Source organism: Lynx canadensis, chromosome E1, assembly GCF_007474595.2.
Source record: "Lynx canadensis isolate LIC74 chromosome E1, mLynCan4.pri.v2, whole genome shotgun sequence".
Taxonomy (NCBI): Eukaryota; Metazoa; Chordata; class Mammalia; order Carnivora; family Felidae; genus Lynx; species Lynx canadensis.
Window position 1 is genome coordinate 1,312,092 of NC_044316.2, and position 18,371 is coordinate 1,330,462.

An 18,371-nucleotide genomic window follows, 5' to 3' on the forward strand; every position below is an offset into this window, starting at 1 on the left:
CTGTGACGCTGCAGAATAGCTGGGCCGTCAGGCTGGAGCCTATGAATGCGGTACCTCCACGTGCGGTTTACTCCGCCTGCCTGCACCATTTTGAAAACTTGAGCCAACACTTAACACAGACAAATGTCACATGAAAATCTCCATTTTGGGCTTTTCTTGAAAAACATAGGGAGATCTGGCAATGCCAGGTCTGCACGGCAGCTTCTAAGACAGGCCATGTGCTCTATCAAGAAGTTATTTCATTCACTCCTATTACCTACTTGGGCTCTTTTTTTTTTTTTCTTTAATGTTTGTTTATTTATTTTGAGAGAGAGCGATACAGAGAGCAGGGGAGGGGCAGACAGAGAGGGAGACACAGAAGCCCAAGCAGGCTCCACACCGTCAGCACAGAGCCTGACGTGGGGCTCAAACTCACGAACCGTGAGATCATGCCCTGAGCCAAAACCAAGAGTCCGATGCTCAGATGCTCAACTGACAGCCATCTGGGCGCCCCCGTACCCAGACTCTTGAAATCATTAGGAACATGTCTCCTCCATTAGGTTAGTCTGGGGAAAGCACCCTGGGAAAAAGGACTGATGTCTGTCTGTTACATACTCAGGGTTCGTAATTTGAGAATTAACATTTAGTTACTGCTACGATGTGAATGTTTGTGCCCTGCCCCCCCCATTCTTATGTTGAAATCCTAATCCTCTGTGATATTAGGAGGTGGGACCCTTGGGAGGTACTTAAGTCATAAGGAAGGGGCCCTCATGATGAGATTAAGGTGCTTTCCAAGCCTCCAGAACTATGAGCAGTAATGTTCTGATGTTTACAAGCCCCTCAGTCTGTGCTATTTTCTGTTACAGCAGCCTGAGCAAGTTATTTCCCTTTTATTTCCCTTTTATTAATCCCTTTGCACGGATTGCCGTGCAAGTTCATATTCAGGGGCAGGAAGTGAAATTCTGCCAATTTATTCTAAACAGACACCTGCTATTAATTCAGCATGCACATTTTCACTCACCCTTGATCCCTGCACCATGGGTAGCTGGAGAAAAATGGTCTCTTACCTGGAGGATTTTTCACACGTTTACAGATAGGACGAGTGTCCTGGAGCTGGACTTGAGAAGATGCCTGAGGCCCCTTGTGGGGGCGGGTGGAAGATTTATGACGAATTCCCTGGATAATCCCATTCCCTGCCCTCAGCTGCCTGCCTCTTTCTGGTGGCGGGTGAACATCCCAGAGCTTTGGGGTTAGGACGCAAAGGAGGGGCCGGTTGTATCCCCTTTTCCCCGCCTTTACTGGCGTGTGTGGGATGGGGCCAGGCGGCCCCCAGAGACCTTGAGAGTCCGTAGGGGACAGCCGAGGACCAGCAGGGCAGCAGGCAGATTCAGGGCCTGCATCTCGGACGGGAGAGGACCGGTGCCGCTGGGACAGTCTTCTGAGGATATTCGACCATCATAGAGCATGTGCTTTAACGCCCTCGTCTTCTGTAACGCGAGGTGGGCCACATCTGGGCGACTTTAAGGAATTTCGGGGGCTCGGTTTCTTCCCGGGGCCACCATCCACGTAACACCTGGAGAGGACTAAATCATGCAAATGTTTGCGTTCTGCTCTCAGATTTTACGAAAGTAAGCAGAGTGGGGATTGCTGCAGGCAGAGAAGGGGAAACGCGCATTCACTGGAAGGACACAGTCTCATCTGGACACCGAAACTGTCCAGAAGATCGTCGTCTTTAATCCGGGGGTGGGGAGAAGGTCGAGCGGAACCTTACGCGCCGCCCCTCGCTGTTGTCGCTCCGGGCCGCTTTCGCGGTCGTACCACGGGCCCGGTTCTGCCCGCCGTCGCGTGCACGCCGTCCCAGGCGCCCAGTGCATGCTGGGGGGCGCGGGCCCGCCCGGAAGGCCGGTGGCGTCCGTGAGGTCATCAGTGGTCGCCGGCAGCCCCGGCAGGAAGGGGCGGTGCGCGCTGGCCGGCGCCTGCCGGGGCCTCGGCCTCCAGTCACGGCGCGCGCCCGACATGCCGGAGGAGGCGGGCTTCCCGCCGGCCAAGAGGTTCCGGCCGGGCTGCGGGCCTCCCGGGGGGCGCGTGGTGATGCTGCTGACCGCGGGCGGCGGCGGCGGCCGGAGGCAGCAGCAGCCGGTCCTGGCCCAGCCCGCGGCCAGCCCCTACCCCGAGGCGGTGGAGCGGCAGCGCCGGAGCCTGCCGATCTTCCAGGCGCGGGGGCAGCTGCTGGCCCAGCTCCGAAACCTGGACAGCGCCGTCCTCATCGGTGAGTGGCCGCGCCTCGTTCTCCGGCCGGCCCGAGGTGCCCTGGCGTGTGTCTCAGAGCCAGCCCCGGAGCGGCCCGGGGGGGGGGGGGGGGGGGAGCCCAGCTCTGGAGGCGCACACAGCCCCGGGGGGCAGCGACCGAGGTGCCCGGCGGAGAGCCGCGCGGGGGACTTTGGGGCTTGCAAGAGTGTGGGTCCGAGCAGGTGTGGGAGGCGGCCCGAGGGAGGGCCTTCGGCGCCCGGAGGTGGGGGGGAGCCTGCTGCCTGGGAGCCGCCTGCTAGGGGAGACTCAGGAGGCACCGAGAGGGTGAGCTTCAGAGGGAGGAAGATCTCGGGGAGCGTAGCCAGAGGAACAGATGCCCCAGCGAGGGCCCATAACACAGGGAGCAACCACGCAGATCCCATCGAGCGCTCCTTCAGCAGAGCTGTGGCGGGTGGGAGTTCATTTGTCCCTGGGCTGAGCAGGGGTGAGGGAGGAAAGGCAGTGAGAGCAGGCTCCTGTTGGAGAAAGGGAAGGGAGCTGAGGGATTTGAGAGGAAGCGCTCAGTGGAGAGGGAGGCTGAAGATGGAAAGTGGGCACTAATAGAGCAGAGACTGGGGGGGGGGGGTGCTGCCAAAGCGGGGGCACTTGGACACAAGGGCTAGATGCCCGGCTGGCCTGGAATAGGAGGAAGGTATCCAGCAGGCTGGGGGCTGGAGAGAGGAGGTGACCATGGGTGTGGCTGGGGAAGAGTGTGTAGGGGAGGGGGACTTGGCTTGTCGTGTGGAACAGGTGCAGGAGCTCTGCTGAGCTTGGGAGCCACGGGGCGTGAGGCAGGCCCTGGGGGGGAGGATGGGGACAGAGGGAGGCCGCGGAAACAAGAACAGGGATCGACGGCCGTGCCTCGGCCCCACTGCCAGCTCACAGATGTCTCGGTCTGCACAGATGGGTGATTTTACCTTAGTAATGCTCAGTCGCCTGGTGTAGGAGCAGAAAAGATGGACAGGGAGACGTTGGTCCACTTTTGGGGTCTTGCCCGGTGGGTTCAGCAGAAGGAGTGCAGCAGAAAAATCAAATTCTTAGTCTGCAGGGATAATTGGATTTTGGGCGCTAAGGTAAGAAGACGCGGTGGCCGGGGAGGGAGGGATGCCCAGGTTTCCTGAGTTCTTGGTTCTACTTAGGGACCGAGGAACCCACGCGGACAGGAAATAAGGTGTGCTTGCTGCATGTAGGATGCTCAGATCCGGGCAAGAGGCAGGTGGGGACCTTCTCTGTCCTCCGGGAGCTTCTGGCATGGAGGATGGAAACTCGTAGACACTTCTGCACAGTGTAAGGTGGTCAGTGCTGGGAGGCGGTGCGGAGGAGGCCGCCGGGGCAGCCCCAGGGAGAGAGCGTGCGGGTCTGACTCATCCTGTGGAGTTTGCAAGGGAGACGCGGCCACGGCAGGTGTTGCCTAATGGTGTGGGCCAGGGGTCTGAAAGAAAGGGCAGTGGCTGCTGTGTAGGAGTGCGTGTGGCTTCCAGTGGTCCATCTCGTTTATGATCTTTCTTTAAACTTTTTGGTTTTTTAATGTTTACTTTTGGGAGAGGGAGACACAGAACTGAAGCAGGCTCCAGGCTCCGAGCTGTGGGCACAGAGCCCAGCGCGGGGCTCGAACTCACAAACTGCGAGGTCATGACCTGAGCCAAAGTCGGATGCTTAACCAACTGAGCCACCCAGGCGCCCCTCGTTTATTCTTTTTTACGTACCGGTTGTAGTTCATTGCAGTTGAACATACATATCGTTTCCCGTTATTTGCCGTCATGAGCGAAGCTGAATAAAACCTCTCTGAAACTATACCTTTACACACATCTTTAATTATTTCCTCAGAATTAATTCTTGCAGGTGGAATTGTGGGTCTAGGGTGTGCACATCTTAAAGATGTTTGGAACCTAATTCGGCCTTCCGAGAAGCAGTCCCACCAGCAGCTCACACGAGTGCCCGATGTCCTGTGGCTTTCTCAGCTCTATCAACTTCCAGTATTTTATATTTTTCTCCCGACTTTGGTGGAATTTGTTTCAGTTTGCACGTAAACGAGACTTGTTTCCTCTCTCAGGGGAGACAGGCTCTGGGAAGACGACTCAGCTCCCGCAGTACCTCTACGAGGGGGGCGTGGGCCGCCAGGGCGTCATCGCGGTGACCCAGCCTCGCCGGGTGGCCGCCATCTCTCTTGCGTCTCGAGTCTCGGACGAGAAGAGAACTGAACTCGGGAAGCTGGTACGTCACCTCCTTCTTTAACGACAGCCGCCCGCTCCCCCGCGCTGTGCTTTCCGGACAAGACTCCTGTGCAGGGAGGCCCGCTCTTGCCACAGTCCTTAGGCCTGTCCCCGAGTCTTTCTCCAGCCCCTCACACACCGCAGGGCCGACAGGCTGTCAGTGACATGCACTTTGCTTCAGAATCTGTTGGCAAGTCTGATAGCTGTTTCCTTGAGCATGTTTCAGGCTTCAGTAACTCCATTAACTGTCTCGTCCGTATACGTGTCTATACGTACATACAGCGTATATATGGGTATTGAGAGTGAGCCCCAGAACCGTGTGTAGGTCAGCTCTGTGTGTGCTTGTGCATGCACGCACTTGAGAACCTTCCAGTCTTCTCCCAGCTGTACGAAGCGTCACTCAAAATTATCAAGTACCTGGGGAAGTAGCCTCATTTTAGGTTCCTTGCAACGTGTATCCTAATCGCAGCTAAAGGGACCTGTCCTCTGTCTGTCTGTGCCCTGTCCACTGTCTGTCTGTGCCCAAGGGAGCAGGGGAGGGTCCTCGTCCCCCGTGAGGATACAAGTGCCTGCTCAGCGCCGGTTACGCGGGTGCTCACCGAGTGACGGTGGGACCATCCCCCACGCAGGTTGGCTATTCCGTGCGCTTTGACGACATCAGCTCCGAGGACACCAGGATCAAGTTCCTGACGGACGGCATGCTTCTGCGAGAAGCGATTTCAGACTCCTTGCTCCGGAAGTACAGCTGTGTCATTTTGGACGAAGCCCACGAACGGACCGTCCACACGGACGTGCTCTTCGGGGTCGTGAAGGCCGCGCAGAAGCGGAGGAAGGAGCTGGGGAGACTGCCTCTCAAAGTAGGTGTGGTGCGTTCGCCAGAGGGGCCCGCGCTCCGCTTGCCAATGCGGGGAGGCTCACTGTCACGGGGAGGGCACAGAAAGGCCGGCCCGGTGTGGCTTCCCCACCGTCCTCTTCCGTCCCGGACGCAGGTGATCGTGATGTCCGCCACGATGGACGTGGATCTGTTCTCGCAGTATTTCGGCGGGGCACCCGTCCTCTACCTGGAGGGTCGGCAGCATCCCATCCAGGTGTTTTACACCAAACAGCCCCAGCAGGACTACCTGCACGCCGCTCTCGTCTCCGTCTTCCAGATCCACCAGGTACGGGCAGGTGCGGGCGGGCCCCGCAGAGGTCTGGCTCCCCGTGCCGCCTGGACGGGAAAAGCTACCGACCGGGACAGCCCGCGAGCTGTGCCGTTGAGACGAGGGGCCTGTCCGGCCTCTTGTTCTTTTTTATGGCAATTCTTATTTTCTCTAAAAAGAAGAATAACTCAGCTCTGCCGGCATCACGCCTCAGCCGAGCCAGGAAACATCCTGTCAGAGCAGACTGATCGAAAGTCCCAGTGAGAAGGGCATGACGTGTAGCGGGAGGAAGTCAGTGAGACGCTACGTTCTCTGCTGTTGGCCACGTCGTTGTTAAAAAAGTTGGTATCTGCCCAAAAACGGGTTGCCATTTGGAGCTTTTGGCTTTTTTTTTTTTCCTTTTAGAAAAACCGAATCAGAGAAACGTGTCAAAATTTCTTCTCATCTTATTAAAGACCTACTCGGAAGTTTGAGTGATTAAGTCCTCTCGTTTTTTTGTTTATCTTATAAAACTCGTCACTTTCTGAGAAAACCAGAGGCAAATTTTTTAAAACTAATTTTTATTCCAATCTAAGTGGTGAGTGTGTAGTTTAAAGTTTAAAGGGGCGCCTGGGTGGCGCAGTCGGTTAAGCGTCCGACTTCAGCCAGGTCACGATCTCGCAGTCTGTGAGTTCGAGCCCCGCGTCGGGCTCTGGGCTGATGGCTCAGAGCCTGGAGCCTGTTTCCGATTCTGTGTCTCCCTCTCTCTCTGCCCCTCCCCCGTTCATGCTCTGTCTCTCTCTGTCCCAAAAATAAATAAAAACGTTGGGAAAAAAAAAAAAAATTAAAGTTTAAAAAGTCAGCAGCTAGCCGTGTAAGGACCGTGAAACCGGCAGCTGATTTTACGGCCGCGTTCCAGATCCCGTCTCTCGGGTTACGTTCTTGGGTCCCCTGACTGCTTCCCCTGGATTCACATTGGTATTTGCAGTGTTACCCGCCGATGCTGCTCCTGCCGTGTTTTAAGTTTCCTGCCGCGGTAGGTGAGGATTTAGACACCTCCCTCCCCGCCTCTTGCTCTGTGCATCTGTCTGGACTCTTCCTTCGGCCACACCTCTGGGCCGAACCGCATTCTTGCCTCCCGTGTCTTCCCAGCCTCCTCCCTCGTAGGCGGAGGAGGGCACAGGGGTCGACCGTGCCACCCTCGGTTCCACCTCCCCTGACCCGCCTCTGCCTCACTGCCGCGTCCTGGGCCTTTCTTCCCCGGGGAGACGGGCCCATCTCCGGTGGCCGCGGACCCTTCAGACCGCTCCCCGGCTGGAGCGCCTCCGTCCAGCACGCCATTCGCTCCCCGTCTCCTTCGCCTTTCAGAACAGGTCGAAGCTTCTGGTCCCTTTTCTCCTCTGCTGCCTTTGTTGCTCTGGGCTTACCGCTTCACTGTCCTTTAGATCAAGGAAGGCGTCCACCTGCCAAAAAGCAAGCTCGGTGAGGATGGGTCCTGAGTGGTGGCTGCAGATGTGTTCGGGCTCCATGGTGGCTTCGATGAGTCCCACGGATGAGGTTTTGACTGTCTGAGATTTGTCCCGTTGTGTGTACTTGTGAACATCTGTCCCGTTAGTACCGGGCTGTAAAAGCCACGTGCACACACCCGTAAACGTACACACGTTTTCGCATACAGACACACACGCGCGCACGTGTATTTAGCACAGTTCAGCGTTTTCAGCTATCTCGTCACGTAAGCATCTTGCTGATTAAGACACCTGAACAGACTTGCAGGAAGGATCGTGTGCAGGACTGTGTCGTTAACGCCTGGACGCTGCTGACCTTGCAGAGGTGACAGCCCGTTAGGTCCGGGGTCTCAGGCGCTTGCCCGCGTGCGGCATCGTTCGGCTGTGCGACCGTGCTTTTGGCGGCATCGGTCAGTGAGCGCTCCTCTTCCAGCGCGACTGCTTCTGGCCGTCCCACCGCCACGGTTTCCCCAAGGTGGCTTCCGTCTGGTCGGCTCCAGGGGAGGAAGGGAGGCTTCTGCAGGTTTCTTGGCCGGCTCGTGCCCTTCGTGGTACTGTCCTGTCACCTTGCCGTCTGCTGACCTTCCTCCGGTGTTGCCTCAGCCGGCTTTTGAACACACTCACCGCCGTCCTGGCTTCGTGCATTACTGGTGGGGCCGCCCTCCCAGGGGAGACCCCCACGTCCGGGCTCATTTACATGTTGTCCACGTTAACAAGATAACCCCGGGAGCTTCATCGGTGACCCCTCTCCTGCTCCCCGGGGCTGTGCTTTCGTCGGCACCTGGTAATCCCGCGCTTCCCCTTCCGCAGGAGGCCCCCCCCTCTCAGGACATCCTGGTGTTCCTCACCGGCCAGGAGGAGATCGAAGCCACGAGCAAGATCTGCCGAGACATCGCCAGGCACCTCCCGGACGGCTGCCCCTCCCTGCTGGTCCTGCCTCTGTACGCCTCCCTGCCCTACGCCCAGCAGCTCCGCGTCTTCCAGGGAGCCCCGAAGGTGAGGGCGCCGCCGTCCTGGGCCCCAGGCGGGTCCCACGCCGACGTACGAGCAGGGAGACCGTTGTCGGGTGCGGGCGGGGGCAGGGCCGGAACGTGAACGGCAGCACCCCCTAAGTCCGACACGGACCGGCCTCGTTCGCCCACGACATTGGGCACCGGGTGCCATGCCGGGCACTGCGCGCACCCCACGTGGGTCCCACGTACGCCCTGTGTACACCCTGCATACGCTCCACCCACACCCCGCGTGCGCCCCGCGCACACGGCCTCACCCACTGCAGAACTGACGAGGTAGGTGGCGCTCCCGTTCTGCCATAAACGCGGCAGCCCCCAGAGGCGGGGAGCACACGGGACGTCCCCGCCGGGGCCAGGGGTCCAGCCCACCCCCGCCTGGTCCGCTGCGTCTCGTCCCCTCGGGATGAGCTTTTCCTCCCCCTTCTGTAGCGGTTACTCGTCAACAATGACGCCGTCGGTTCTTGATTGTGGCTGGACCGTGGAGGTTGATGGTGAGGAGTATGCTCTAAAGCTTGTGAACCCCGTGTGCGCCACACGCCTTTTCTGGTTTCTCCTTCCTTTCAGGGCTGTCGCAAAGTGATCATTTCCACCAACATTGCCGAAACCTCCATAACCATTCCGGGAATAAAATACGTAGTCGACACGGGCATGGTTAAAGCAAAGAGGTATAATCCCGGTGAGAAGCTAGCCCGCGGGCGCCCCTTCCCCGCAGTGAGCCCCCCGGCTTCTCCCAGAGAGCGCCTTGTGCCGAGACTCGCCACCGTCGACGGGGTTGGGGGCACGCGGCACGAGGGAGCCTGTGCCCCAGGAAGGGGCCCTGCGGCAGCAGCGAGGGCGAGGCAGGGCAGGACGGGAGCCCAGGTCCTGCCAGGTTGAGAGGAGTGGCCGGGCGCGACCTGACCCCGCAGCAGGACCTTTGTTGGGAGGGACGTCTGGGCTCCGGCTTCCTAGGAAGGAAGCCTCCCTGGGCCGGGGAGGCACTAGCTGATCCCCAAGCGTGTGCAGTGCAAGCCGGCCTGAGGTCCAGGTCCCGTCTGCTCTTGACCTTGCTTCAGTCCACAGAGGATTAGAGGCAACGGAAGCGATCGCTCCCAAAAGCCTGATCGAAACGCGCTGCTAAGCATCCGAGGGCGCGGACCTTCACACACGTGTTCTTAGGGGTGGCGTGTGGAAGGACCCGTCCCCCAGGCTTGGCATAGGGCACACCTTAATCAGGACATTCGTCACGTCTGCTCCTGGGAGTGACACCATCACATCGCCTCCCTCTTAGAGCAGAGCTGGGGCCGGGTGGGGGGAGGGGGCGCACTGCACAAAGGACCGGGCGTATCCGGTCCCCAGGCATTGATTGGGAGGGTGACCGGCCACCCTCGTTTCCCGGGTCCCGGGAAAGCCTCAGTCCGTGGCCTCAGCCGGAGCCTGGGGCTGCGGTCCCGGCCCCTGCAGCACGCACGCGGCCGTCTGCCGTTTCAGCAACACGCCTCGCGCTGCCGACGGCTGAGCAGTCTGGGTTCGCTCTCCAGTGCAGCCGGGACTTTTCCGGACTCTCGCGTGGCAGGGAGGACCCCCGGTGCGGCGTCCTGAGGAGCGCCGCAGGAACGGTGGGTTCGCGCGCTGAACGTGACTCTGACGCGGCCGTTCTCCCCGCAGACGGCGGCCTGGAGGTGCTGGCCGTGCAGCGCGTGTCAAAGACCCAGGCCTGGCAGCGCACGGGCCGGGCCGGCAGGGAGGACAGTGGCGTCTGTTACCGGCTGTACACGGAGGACGAGTTCGAGAAGTTTGACAAGATGACCGTGCCAGAGATCCAGAGGTGGGCCCCCGGCGCTCCCGCCCTGCCGCCGTCCCGCACCCCCCGGCCGGGGGAGCCGGCCGGAGCCCGGGGGCCACCTGCGTCTCCCTCCTCGCAGGTGTGACCTGGCCGGCGTGATGCTGCAGCTCTTGGCAATGAAAGTCCCCGACGTGCTCACCTTCGACTTCATGTCCAAGCCCTCTCCAGGTAGGCGGTCGTCCGCGTGGCCCTACAGCAAACACTAGACTCGCCAGGAAGCATCGGGGGCTCTCTGTTTACTTTCGTTTGGTCGCATGGCAGCACCAGCTGTCGGAGGGGCGCCCGCGGATCGCGAGGGTACAGATTCTCCCGGGAGCCGTCCTCGCGGGGGTCCCACACGGTGGGGGGTCCCGGGAGCAGCCCCCCAGGCCGCCCGAAGGGCCGGCGGAAGGGCCGGAAAGGTTCTTTGCTCTGGACTAGAAATTGATGGGTTCCTGGCCTCTGTCGGCGGTCCCCCTGCAGGGAGGGAGCTCACTGGGGTTCTTGCAGACGGCGGCTTTGGCTGCTGGCTGTCTTCAAGAGCCAGTTTCCCTCTCTTCTTTCGTCCCCTTCTTGCTTTTTCTTTGGTTTTGTTTGTTTTTGAACGTTTACTTATTTTTGAGAGACAGCACACGCAGGGGAGGGGCAGAGAGAGAGAGAGAGAGAGAGAGACAGGGTCCAAAGCAGGCTCCAGGCTCCGAGCCGGCAGCCCAGAGCCCGACGCGGGGCTCGAACTCCCGGACCGCGAGATCGTGACCTGAGCCCAAGTCGGACGCTTAACCCCCTGAGCCCCTCAGGTGCTCCTGGGAGTCTCTGCTTCTGGAGAGACCGGTCCCTGTACCACATACGAGTGTACCTGTGGGCGGGATTCGTGCGTGTGACGTAGCTGGGTTTAAAGGTGACACACATCTTACCGAATACAGGCCATTACTGTAGAAGGCAGCGATGTCGTTAGCGGCCTAGCCCTGGGGACGGTGGCGGCTGTGATCGATGCTGCGGCTTGACGTGGCGCCCTCAGAAGTCTTCGTCTTTGCGACGTGTCGCTCCGTCTTCTGTCTCCGTCTGCAGACCACATTCAGGCGGCCGTGGCACAGCTGGAGCTGCTGGGAGCCCTGGAGCGGAAGGACGAGCAGCTCACCCTGACTCCGCTCGGAAGGAAGATGGCAGCTTTCCCTTTAGAGCCCAGGTTCGCCAAAGTGAGTCGCCCCCACCGGCCTCGGTCCCCCTTCGCGACGCTGCACGCCGGCCCTCGCGCAGCAGAGGGCTCACCGCGGTGCCCCTGGCTTAATCCGCACACCGTACTTCGTGCGTGACGCGGACTCCCGTTCTGTGTTTGAACACGCGTTCAAACCGCATAAGCACGGGCGCCCCCATCAGGAACGTGGGAATCCACGGGAGGGCAGTCACGGGCTCTACGAAAACGTGCGGTGACGTGAACATAGGTAGGCCTGGTTCGGGCAGCATGTGCCCCGCGAGGCCTCGGAAGGGAAGTGCGCGAGCGTGTGTGTGCGCGCGCGCGTGTGCGCGCGCGCGCGCAAAAACCGTGTTCGGATGCCGGGGAGACCGTGCCTCACACCGTGTGTGCCTTCGACGTGCAGGCCATCCTCCTGTCCCCCAAGTTCCACTGCACGGAGGAGATGCTGACCATCGTGTCCCTGCTGTCCGTGGACAGCGTCCTGTGCAACCCTCCCTCCCGGCGGGATGAGGTGCAGGCCGTCCGCAGGAAGTTCGCGTCCAGCGAGGGCGACCACGTCACCTTGCTCAACGTCTACCGGGCCTTCAGAAGCGCCGGCGGGAACAAGGTCAGTCTCGCGTCTCCCCCGAACCCGCCTCCCTCCCGCGTCGAGATCGGAGCACGAGATCCTTCCTCGCTGGCAGGATCTCCCACGGAGCCGCGAGGACGGAGCCGGTGCCGACGCGCCTGCGCGCGGGGGTCGCCAGGCCTCCGTCCTGCTTCTGTTGAACTGGCGCTCCGAGGGGGCACGTTCCCCGTGTTTGGTGACCGCGCTTCTTAGCCACAAACGCGTCTTCCCCGCCCGCCCCTGACTTTGCTCACGGCGGCTCTTGCTCGTACGCTATGTCGGTTCCTCCGACAGGACGGAAGCGCCCTTCTGGATCTTCTCCGAGATCTGAAAGTAGCGCGTCCTGTGAAACGTTTCCTGAGCCGAAGGGGCGTAAAGTGAAGAAGCAGCCGTTGGTTTATGTGGAACTTTCTTGTGGGTTCCCAGACCCCAACAGTAGCCTCTCTGGGGCTTTCCTGATACGTGAGGTCACGTGTTGCTAACGGACACTGGCGGAGCTCCAGGGCCGGGAGCTTGGCGGTGCGGGTGCGGGCGCGCTGCCTCCTAGGGGCCCCCGCAGAGCAGACGCGGAGCTGTTTCCTTTCACCCTTTTCCATCAAAGCAGAAATCCTGTTGTGTTTCCCTCGCTAGCGAACCCGAGCGCTAACGTGAGCCTTGTCCACGAGCGAGGCGGCATGATGCGCGCCTCCAGAGACGCTCGGGTCCGTCCTTCCGTCCCTCAGAGAGACCCGTGTGGTGCCCGTGTGCGCGCCCTGACTCCGTCCGTGTCGGGGCGCGGTCCCTTCTGAACGGCTCCTCTCAGGTCTAGGAGTTGCACACGTCTTGCTGTGGTTGCCTCAGTTTATGTTTAAGGACGGAAAACGCTGTCCCGTCCTTCCGTCTTGCCACTGCCGTCCTGACGTCGGCCCGTGTCCCACACGACCGTGTGCTTTCGCTTCGGAGCCCCCACGTGCCACACCGAGAGCGCCGCGTCTCCCCGCGGCCCGTCCCCCCTGGTCACCCGCCCGCGGCCGTGGACACGAGCCCCCGCTTCGCCGTCCTGACTCTTGGTCGATGGAGACGGAATCGCGTCTGCGTTATTTCGCCGCGATTCCTCGGCGGACGGCGTCCTTGCAGAAGATGATTGGACGTTTGAACGAACTCTTCTGTGTGTCGGCTTTTCTCCCCATTTTTCTGCCAGGTTCTTGGTCATTTTCTGGAGGTGATTTATCCTTTGTTGGCTCTGGTGATTCGAACACCCCGGTCTGGCTTTTTTATGGTGACCTGACACAAGGAGACTTTTTTTCTAAGTTTCATTTTTGTCAATCATCTCTACACCCAGCGTGGGGCTCAAATGGGGCTCGAGCTCACGACACCACGGAGGAGAGTCGCGCACTGCACCCACTGAGCCAGCCAGGCGCCCCCACGTGAGGACAGTTTTAGTTTAACTCTGAGGTGTTACTGTTTGCCCTTACGGTTCATGCTTTTTGGTATAAAGTTATTTTCCTATTTTCCCATACTGTTTTTTGCTGACTAAAGTCCTCCCTCTGAATTCAGCTGTTCTCCGGGTCCTGTCGCGTTTTTCCCTCGGCAGAAGCGTGAGGGTTGTGACGTCTCTCTCTCTCTCTCTCTCTCCTGTTCAGGATTGGTGCAAAGAAAATTTTGTCAACAGCAAGAACGTGATGCTGGCAGGCGAAGTCCGAGCACAGCTGAGGGACATCTGCCTGAAGGTACCTCTCCTCCTGGCGCCTCTGGGGCTCTAACCTGTCCCTTGTTTCCAGGCGGGAAGTTTCAAATTGCTCGTTGCTAATGGTTACGAGAGAAAGCCTCATCATAGGGAAATGTAAAAATAAGGAAGGAAGTAAATATTACCCACAGTTCGACCTATCACCATTTCTGTCTTTTCTGCAGCCTTGTTTTTTGTTTTGTTTTTTTTTGTTGTTGTTTTGGTTTTCTGTTTATTTATTTTGAATGGAGGGGCAGAGAGACGGGGAGGGAGGGAATGTCAAGCAGGCTCCACGCTGTCAGCACAGACCCTGATGCAGGGCTCGAACTCACAAACCATGAGATCGTGACCTGAGCCAAAACCGAGAGTCTGACGCTTAACAGACTGAGGCACCCAGGCGCCCCTCCGCTCTTATAAACTTTAAAATTATTTTTCAATTCTGAGATTTACTTTTTTGGTGGGAATATCTTTGTTACTTTGTTCAGATTACTTCTTGTTACAAGTCGATACAGCGCGGAAAACAGTGGCACAGACGGGCTGAAACAACTTCTCCCACATCCTGCCCTTCCAAAGACAGACCAGGGTTAGCAGTCTGGCGTAGATCCTTCCAGTCTTTTCCTGCACACGTATGTTTTTGTGTGTTTGTCTCCCTCGCTGTGTGTGCACATACACGTACGCACACACACACGGTTTTCTTTTTTAAAGAAACAGGGTACAAGTTTCGTTTTGCAACTTTTCCCACGGCGTGTCCTTGCACACGCCGTGTGTCTGGGTGTCTTGGTGCCTGTGGACCTGCGTCTCACCGCCCTTTCCGGTGACCTCGTGGCCGTCCGTCGTACGCCCCGCATCGTAGGGAAGCAGGCCCCGTGCGACACTCGCCCAAGTGCCGGTGACCATCTTCTTAGACACATATCCGTGCTTCATGCACGGAATGAACCTCCGGGTGGGATCTAGGTTGCGAGACACCCGCCAGATCACCCCCCAAGGTCGTTTTTCAGTGCGGCTGGCGCACGCGTTCCATCATTTTCGGGTTTACAGCAGCGGTGGTGACCGCGTCCCCGCGTCCCACGCATTTTGCCACTGAGGTCGCACCCCCCAAGTGTGCTCTTGGCTTGTGCTCCCCCTCGGAGCCCGTGTGGCTTCCGAGTCCTTTCACGCGCACACCGACGCTGTAGGACACTCCGCGTCTTCCCGCAGAGGCGAGTGGTTTACGTCGGCTGCTCCCGTGGTCGCTCCCGTGGTCGAGCGGTCACGAACTCCGTGGCGGAAGTCCCTGCCTCTTCCGAGACGGCCCCTCAGTGTAGGCCGTGTCCGCGCGTTTCCAGGGGGCCGCTGTGCCCCCCGCCCCCGTGCCCAGGCCCGCGTCTGGTGCCATCGCCCGTCGCTGGCAGTTAGGTGATTTCTCGTCGTGATTGCCGTGTTCCGTATCTCACGTGGTTTCCCGGGCCCTCTTGTTCCTGAGCAGTCGTCCTGCCAGGCCGTCCCGTCCCGTGGCTCCCCGGGTTCTCCCTGTCGTCACCGGCAGCGGAGGCGTCACTGGCGGCCCCTCGTCCTGAACTGAGGGCGCGTCAGCGGCCGGTGGTGCCTCCGCGCCAGGCGTCGGTCGGGGTCCTGGGCTTTGCAAATGGGCCTCACGCTCCTCCTCTCACGGAGCCGGCACTGCAGGGTCAGGCAGGTGTCCACCCGCGGTCTGGTCGACTGCGGCCTGGGGTGTAAGGCGCCGTGACCTTCCCCGGGGCGCGTGCAGGTTGACCGAGGCCCGGACTTCCCCTCGGGAGCAGGGGGGGAGGGGCAGGGATCTTGGTGCCGGGAGGCTGAGTGCAGGAGGCGGGGCCGGAGCCCTGCTCCAGGGAAGGAAGGCGAGTGAGGAAGCCCCTACGCGCTGGGGGTGAGAGGGCCAGCCCCTCCCCCCGGCTCCCCCGGCCCGTCTGAGCGCTGGTGGCCCGTGTGCTTCCCGGTGGCCGCTCTCCTCCGGCCCCGCGACGCCCCAGGCGGCAGAGGTTGGGGCCTTGCCCGCCAGTGCTCGCTCTGCCGGGCTGGCGTGCGGGCCGCGTGTGCGCCTGACCGCGGGCCGGTCTTTCTGTTTCTTCCTCCCGAGACAGATGTCGATGCCCATGGTGTCCTCCCACGGGGACGTGGAGAGCATCCGCCGCTGCCTGGCCCACAGTCTGTTCATGAGCACCGCCGAGCTGCAGCCCGACGGCACCTACGCGACCACGGACACGCACCAGCCGGTGGCCGTCCACCCCTCGTCCGTCCTCTTCCACTGCCGGCCGGCCTGCGTCGTGTACACGGAGCTGCTCTACACCAACAGGTGCTACATGCGGGGCCTGTGCGTGGTGGACGCGGACTGGCTGTACGAGGCCGCCCCCGACTACTTCCGGAGGAAGCTGAGGGCCGCCCGAGACTGAGCCGCGGCGCCCGCGGGCCCGCGACCCACCGGGACCGGGGGGAGGGGGGCGGGGGGCCCGGGGCGGCCGGCCCCACCGCCAGGAGCTCGAAGCGTGTTTGTCCCAAGCGCTGACACGGAACCGCGGGCGCGCGGTGGGAACCTCGGCCCCGCGTTCGGTGGCTGCTCTGTGGCTCTGGGTGACCGCGAGCCTCATTCCTCATCCGCCACGTGGGGTGATCAGAGCGGTGCTGACAGGCTCGGGTTTGGGGAGCGTGGAAGGGGAGTGCCCAGGTCCCCACCTGGCCCGCGATGAGCCGTCACGCCCCGCGGACCGCTTTCTCCTGACGGACTTGAGTCCAGAGTCCCCGGGGTCCTGGTGACTGAGAGGACTTTCTGGAAGGGACCCCAGCTGTCCTGTCGTCTGTCTGTAACTCCCGTAGAAGCTGGAGGAGGGAAATGCCAGTTGGGCCAGTCTTCTCTCCTGGGCTCGCCTCCCCTCATGAGCCTCATCCCCGGGGGTGAGGGGGGACTTGCAGGGTCTCCACAGTCTCCCCCCTGCCCCGTGTCGTGAGAAGGGAAAAGACGCCAAAGGTTGCCCTTGGCCGTTTCATTATGGGAAGCAAGTAATCTTTCCCCAGATGGTGTTTTGCCCTAAGGAGGCCGAGTTAGCCTTTCTGTCGTGCTTCATTCTCAACCGGGATGCGTGGGGTTTCAGTCGTTCCTCGCACAGCGGGCCGTGCGGTTTCTAGGCAGGGGCCACACCGCCCGAGAGACGCTTCAGGGGCTGTGGTGAGTCTGCTCTGGGCCTAGGGGCCCTTCTCCCAGACCGTCCTGCTGGCGCCCTCCGGCCTCACCCGTCCGTCCTTCCGGCGCCGGCCGAGCCCGAGCGCCCGCGTGTTGGGTCAGCGTGAGGGCCGTCGGGCACCTGGACGGACTTCCGTTAGAAATAGCGACGTGCGGGCCAGATAGGGTCCCACAGATCCGAGATGCCCCATTTTACTGAATTCTTAGACTTCTAGTCGGCCTTCCCCTGACCGACTTGTTCTTTACGGTTACTGACTTTCTGACGAGTTTTTCAGAAAAAATTTTAAGTGTATTTTTCTCACTTCTTAATAGAGGCCTGGGATGTTCAGCCTGACTTGGTAAAATAAAAAAATTGTATTTTTAATAAAACATGAATCATGTTGGTAAAAAAAAAATTGGGAGTGGGTGATTATGTTCCTCAGAATTTGTTCGGCGAATTCGGTCTAGAGTGTTCTCTGGGGCAAGGGAAGCTTAACCTGCAATAATTTAGTCCCGGTGTAAGTACCAGAACACTTCCCAGAAATGTGGATTGTGTTCTGGGCAGGAGTCAGGGGTCAGTAGCTTCCAAAAAGCTTTAATGTTTCCATACAGAAATACCTTTATCACCAGAGCATTCTGGTAGAGTTTTAATACTGTAGTTTTTTTTTATCGGGGTTTTAAAACAGTTAATTTTTAATCCCGCTGCTCGGGGATTGAATCAGATTGGAGAACCGATTCTGACTACATGTTACTACAAAGAAATACACGGCCGTTTACAGGGGACCCAGTGCTTTCTTAAGAAAGTGACATGTCTCGCAACGATGTCGCGGATACAGTCGTGAGCTCCCGTTCGCTTGGTAGAACCTCTGAGGGGAGACCCCTCCTCTCCACGCCGTGAGATCTCTGTCTGGACGGGTCACCAGCTCCCAGAGCAGCTGCACGTAAACGTACGTCCGCCTCCCGGGGTCTCGGGGGAGCAGCGGGCAGGGCGGCCCGGAGTCCCGCCGGGAGGAGCCGCAGACCCGCGGTCCCGGATGACAGCCTGACTCTGCGCGGCCTCTCTGCCGCCTGTGCAGAGTTCCTGCCCTGGGGGGACGCTGGTGACGTGCCGGGGCGCCCCGATCCGCTCACTCCCGCCGTCCGGAACCGCGTGCGTGCGTGTGAGGTGGGGTCCCTTCCGCGTGCGAGGGGACGCCACACCCGTGGGCAAGCAAGGGTTTGGTTAGGGTTTGAGTCGAGTGTTCCAACTTGCGGGAAAAAACCCAGCTTTGTTCAGGTTTCTGTTGGATTTTCAAGCTTGTTCTCAGCGCGACAGAAACCGCTCTTGTGTGTGATGCTCCCGTTTGCAGGTGCCGAGGACTCCTGTACGTGCTGCACTGTGTGCGGCTGGTTCTTGGGTCTCCTCTCCCTGCCGCTCAGAATATATGTAACCGTTAGTCTCAGGGCGCCTGGGGGGTTCAGTCGGTTGAGCGTCCGACTTCGGCTCAGGTCAGGATCTCACGGCTTGCGAGTTCGAGCCCCGCGTCGGGCTCTGGGCTAACAGCTCCGAGCCTGGAGCTGCTTCGGATTCTGGGTCTCCCTCTCCCTCTGCCCCTCCCCTGCTTGTGTTCTCTCTCTCTGTCTCTCTCTCCTTCAAAAATAAATAAACATTAAAAAGAGTTCAGGTGGGGAAAGGGTTGCCGTCTGAACACAGGTGGAGATTTATTAGCAATGGTGCACTTGAAGGTGGCTAACACATTTAATGTCCACCCCCGGGGTAAATTTTCGT

At 59.8% G+C, this 18,371-nt stretch overlaps 1 protein-coding gene across 3 annotated transcripts; it reads left to right on the plus strand.

The window, feature by feature from the left end:
* The first annotated feature begins 1,953 nt into the window (after positions 1-1,953).
* Positions 1,954-17,019, plus strand: DHX33 (DEAH-box helicase 33). 3 transcript variants are annotated; one of them, XM_030294954.1, is made up of 13 exons: positions 1,954-2,248; positions 4,322-4,482; positions 5,111-5,338; positions 5,471-5,641; positions 7,918-8,103; positions 8,682-8,793; positions 9,765-9,924; positions 10,022-10,110; positions 10,990-11,117; positions 11,520-11,723; positions 13,346-13,432; positions 13,914-14,054; positions 15,531-17,019. In XM_030294954.1, exons 1-13 carry the CDS (start codon positions 1,996-1,998, stop codon positions 15,837-15,839), a joined length of 2,229 nt encoding a protein of 742 aa, XP_030150814.1. In that variant the 5' UTR covers positions 1,954-1,995; the 3' UTR covers positions 15,840-17,019. The 3 variants fall into 3 exon arrangements, with proteins under 3 accessions (XP_030150814.1, XP_030150816.1, XP_030150815.1); XM_030294956.1 differs by having other exon boundaries at positions 1,955-2,248; positions 13,914-14,011; positions 15,531-15,697; XM_030294955.1 differs by lacking the exon at positions 13,914-14,054 and having other exon boundaries at positions 1,957-2,248.
* The last annotated feature ends 1,352 nt before the right edge of the window (positions 17,020-18,371 follow it).

Coding starts and splice junctions, on each gene's coding strand:
- DHX33 (XM_030294954.1), top strand. CDS start 1,996: ATGCCGGAGGAGGCGGGCTTCCCGCCGGCCAAGAGGTTCCGGCCGGGC. Junction 8,104..8,681: donor TCTTCCAGGGAGCCCCGAAG/GTGAGGGCGCCG, acceptor CCTTCCTTTCAG/GGCTGTCGCAAAGTGATCAT. Junction 9,925..10,021: donor ACCGTGCCAGAGATCCAGAG/GTGGGCCCCCGG, acceptor CCCTCCTCGCAG/GTGTGACCTGGCCGGCGTGA.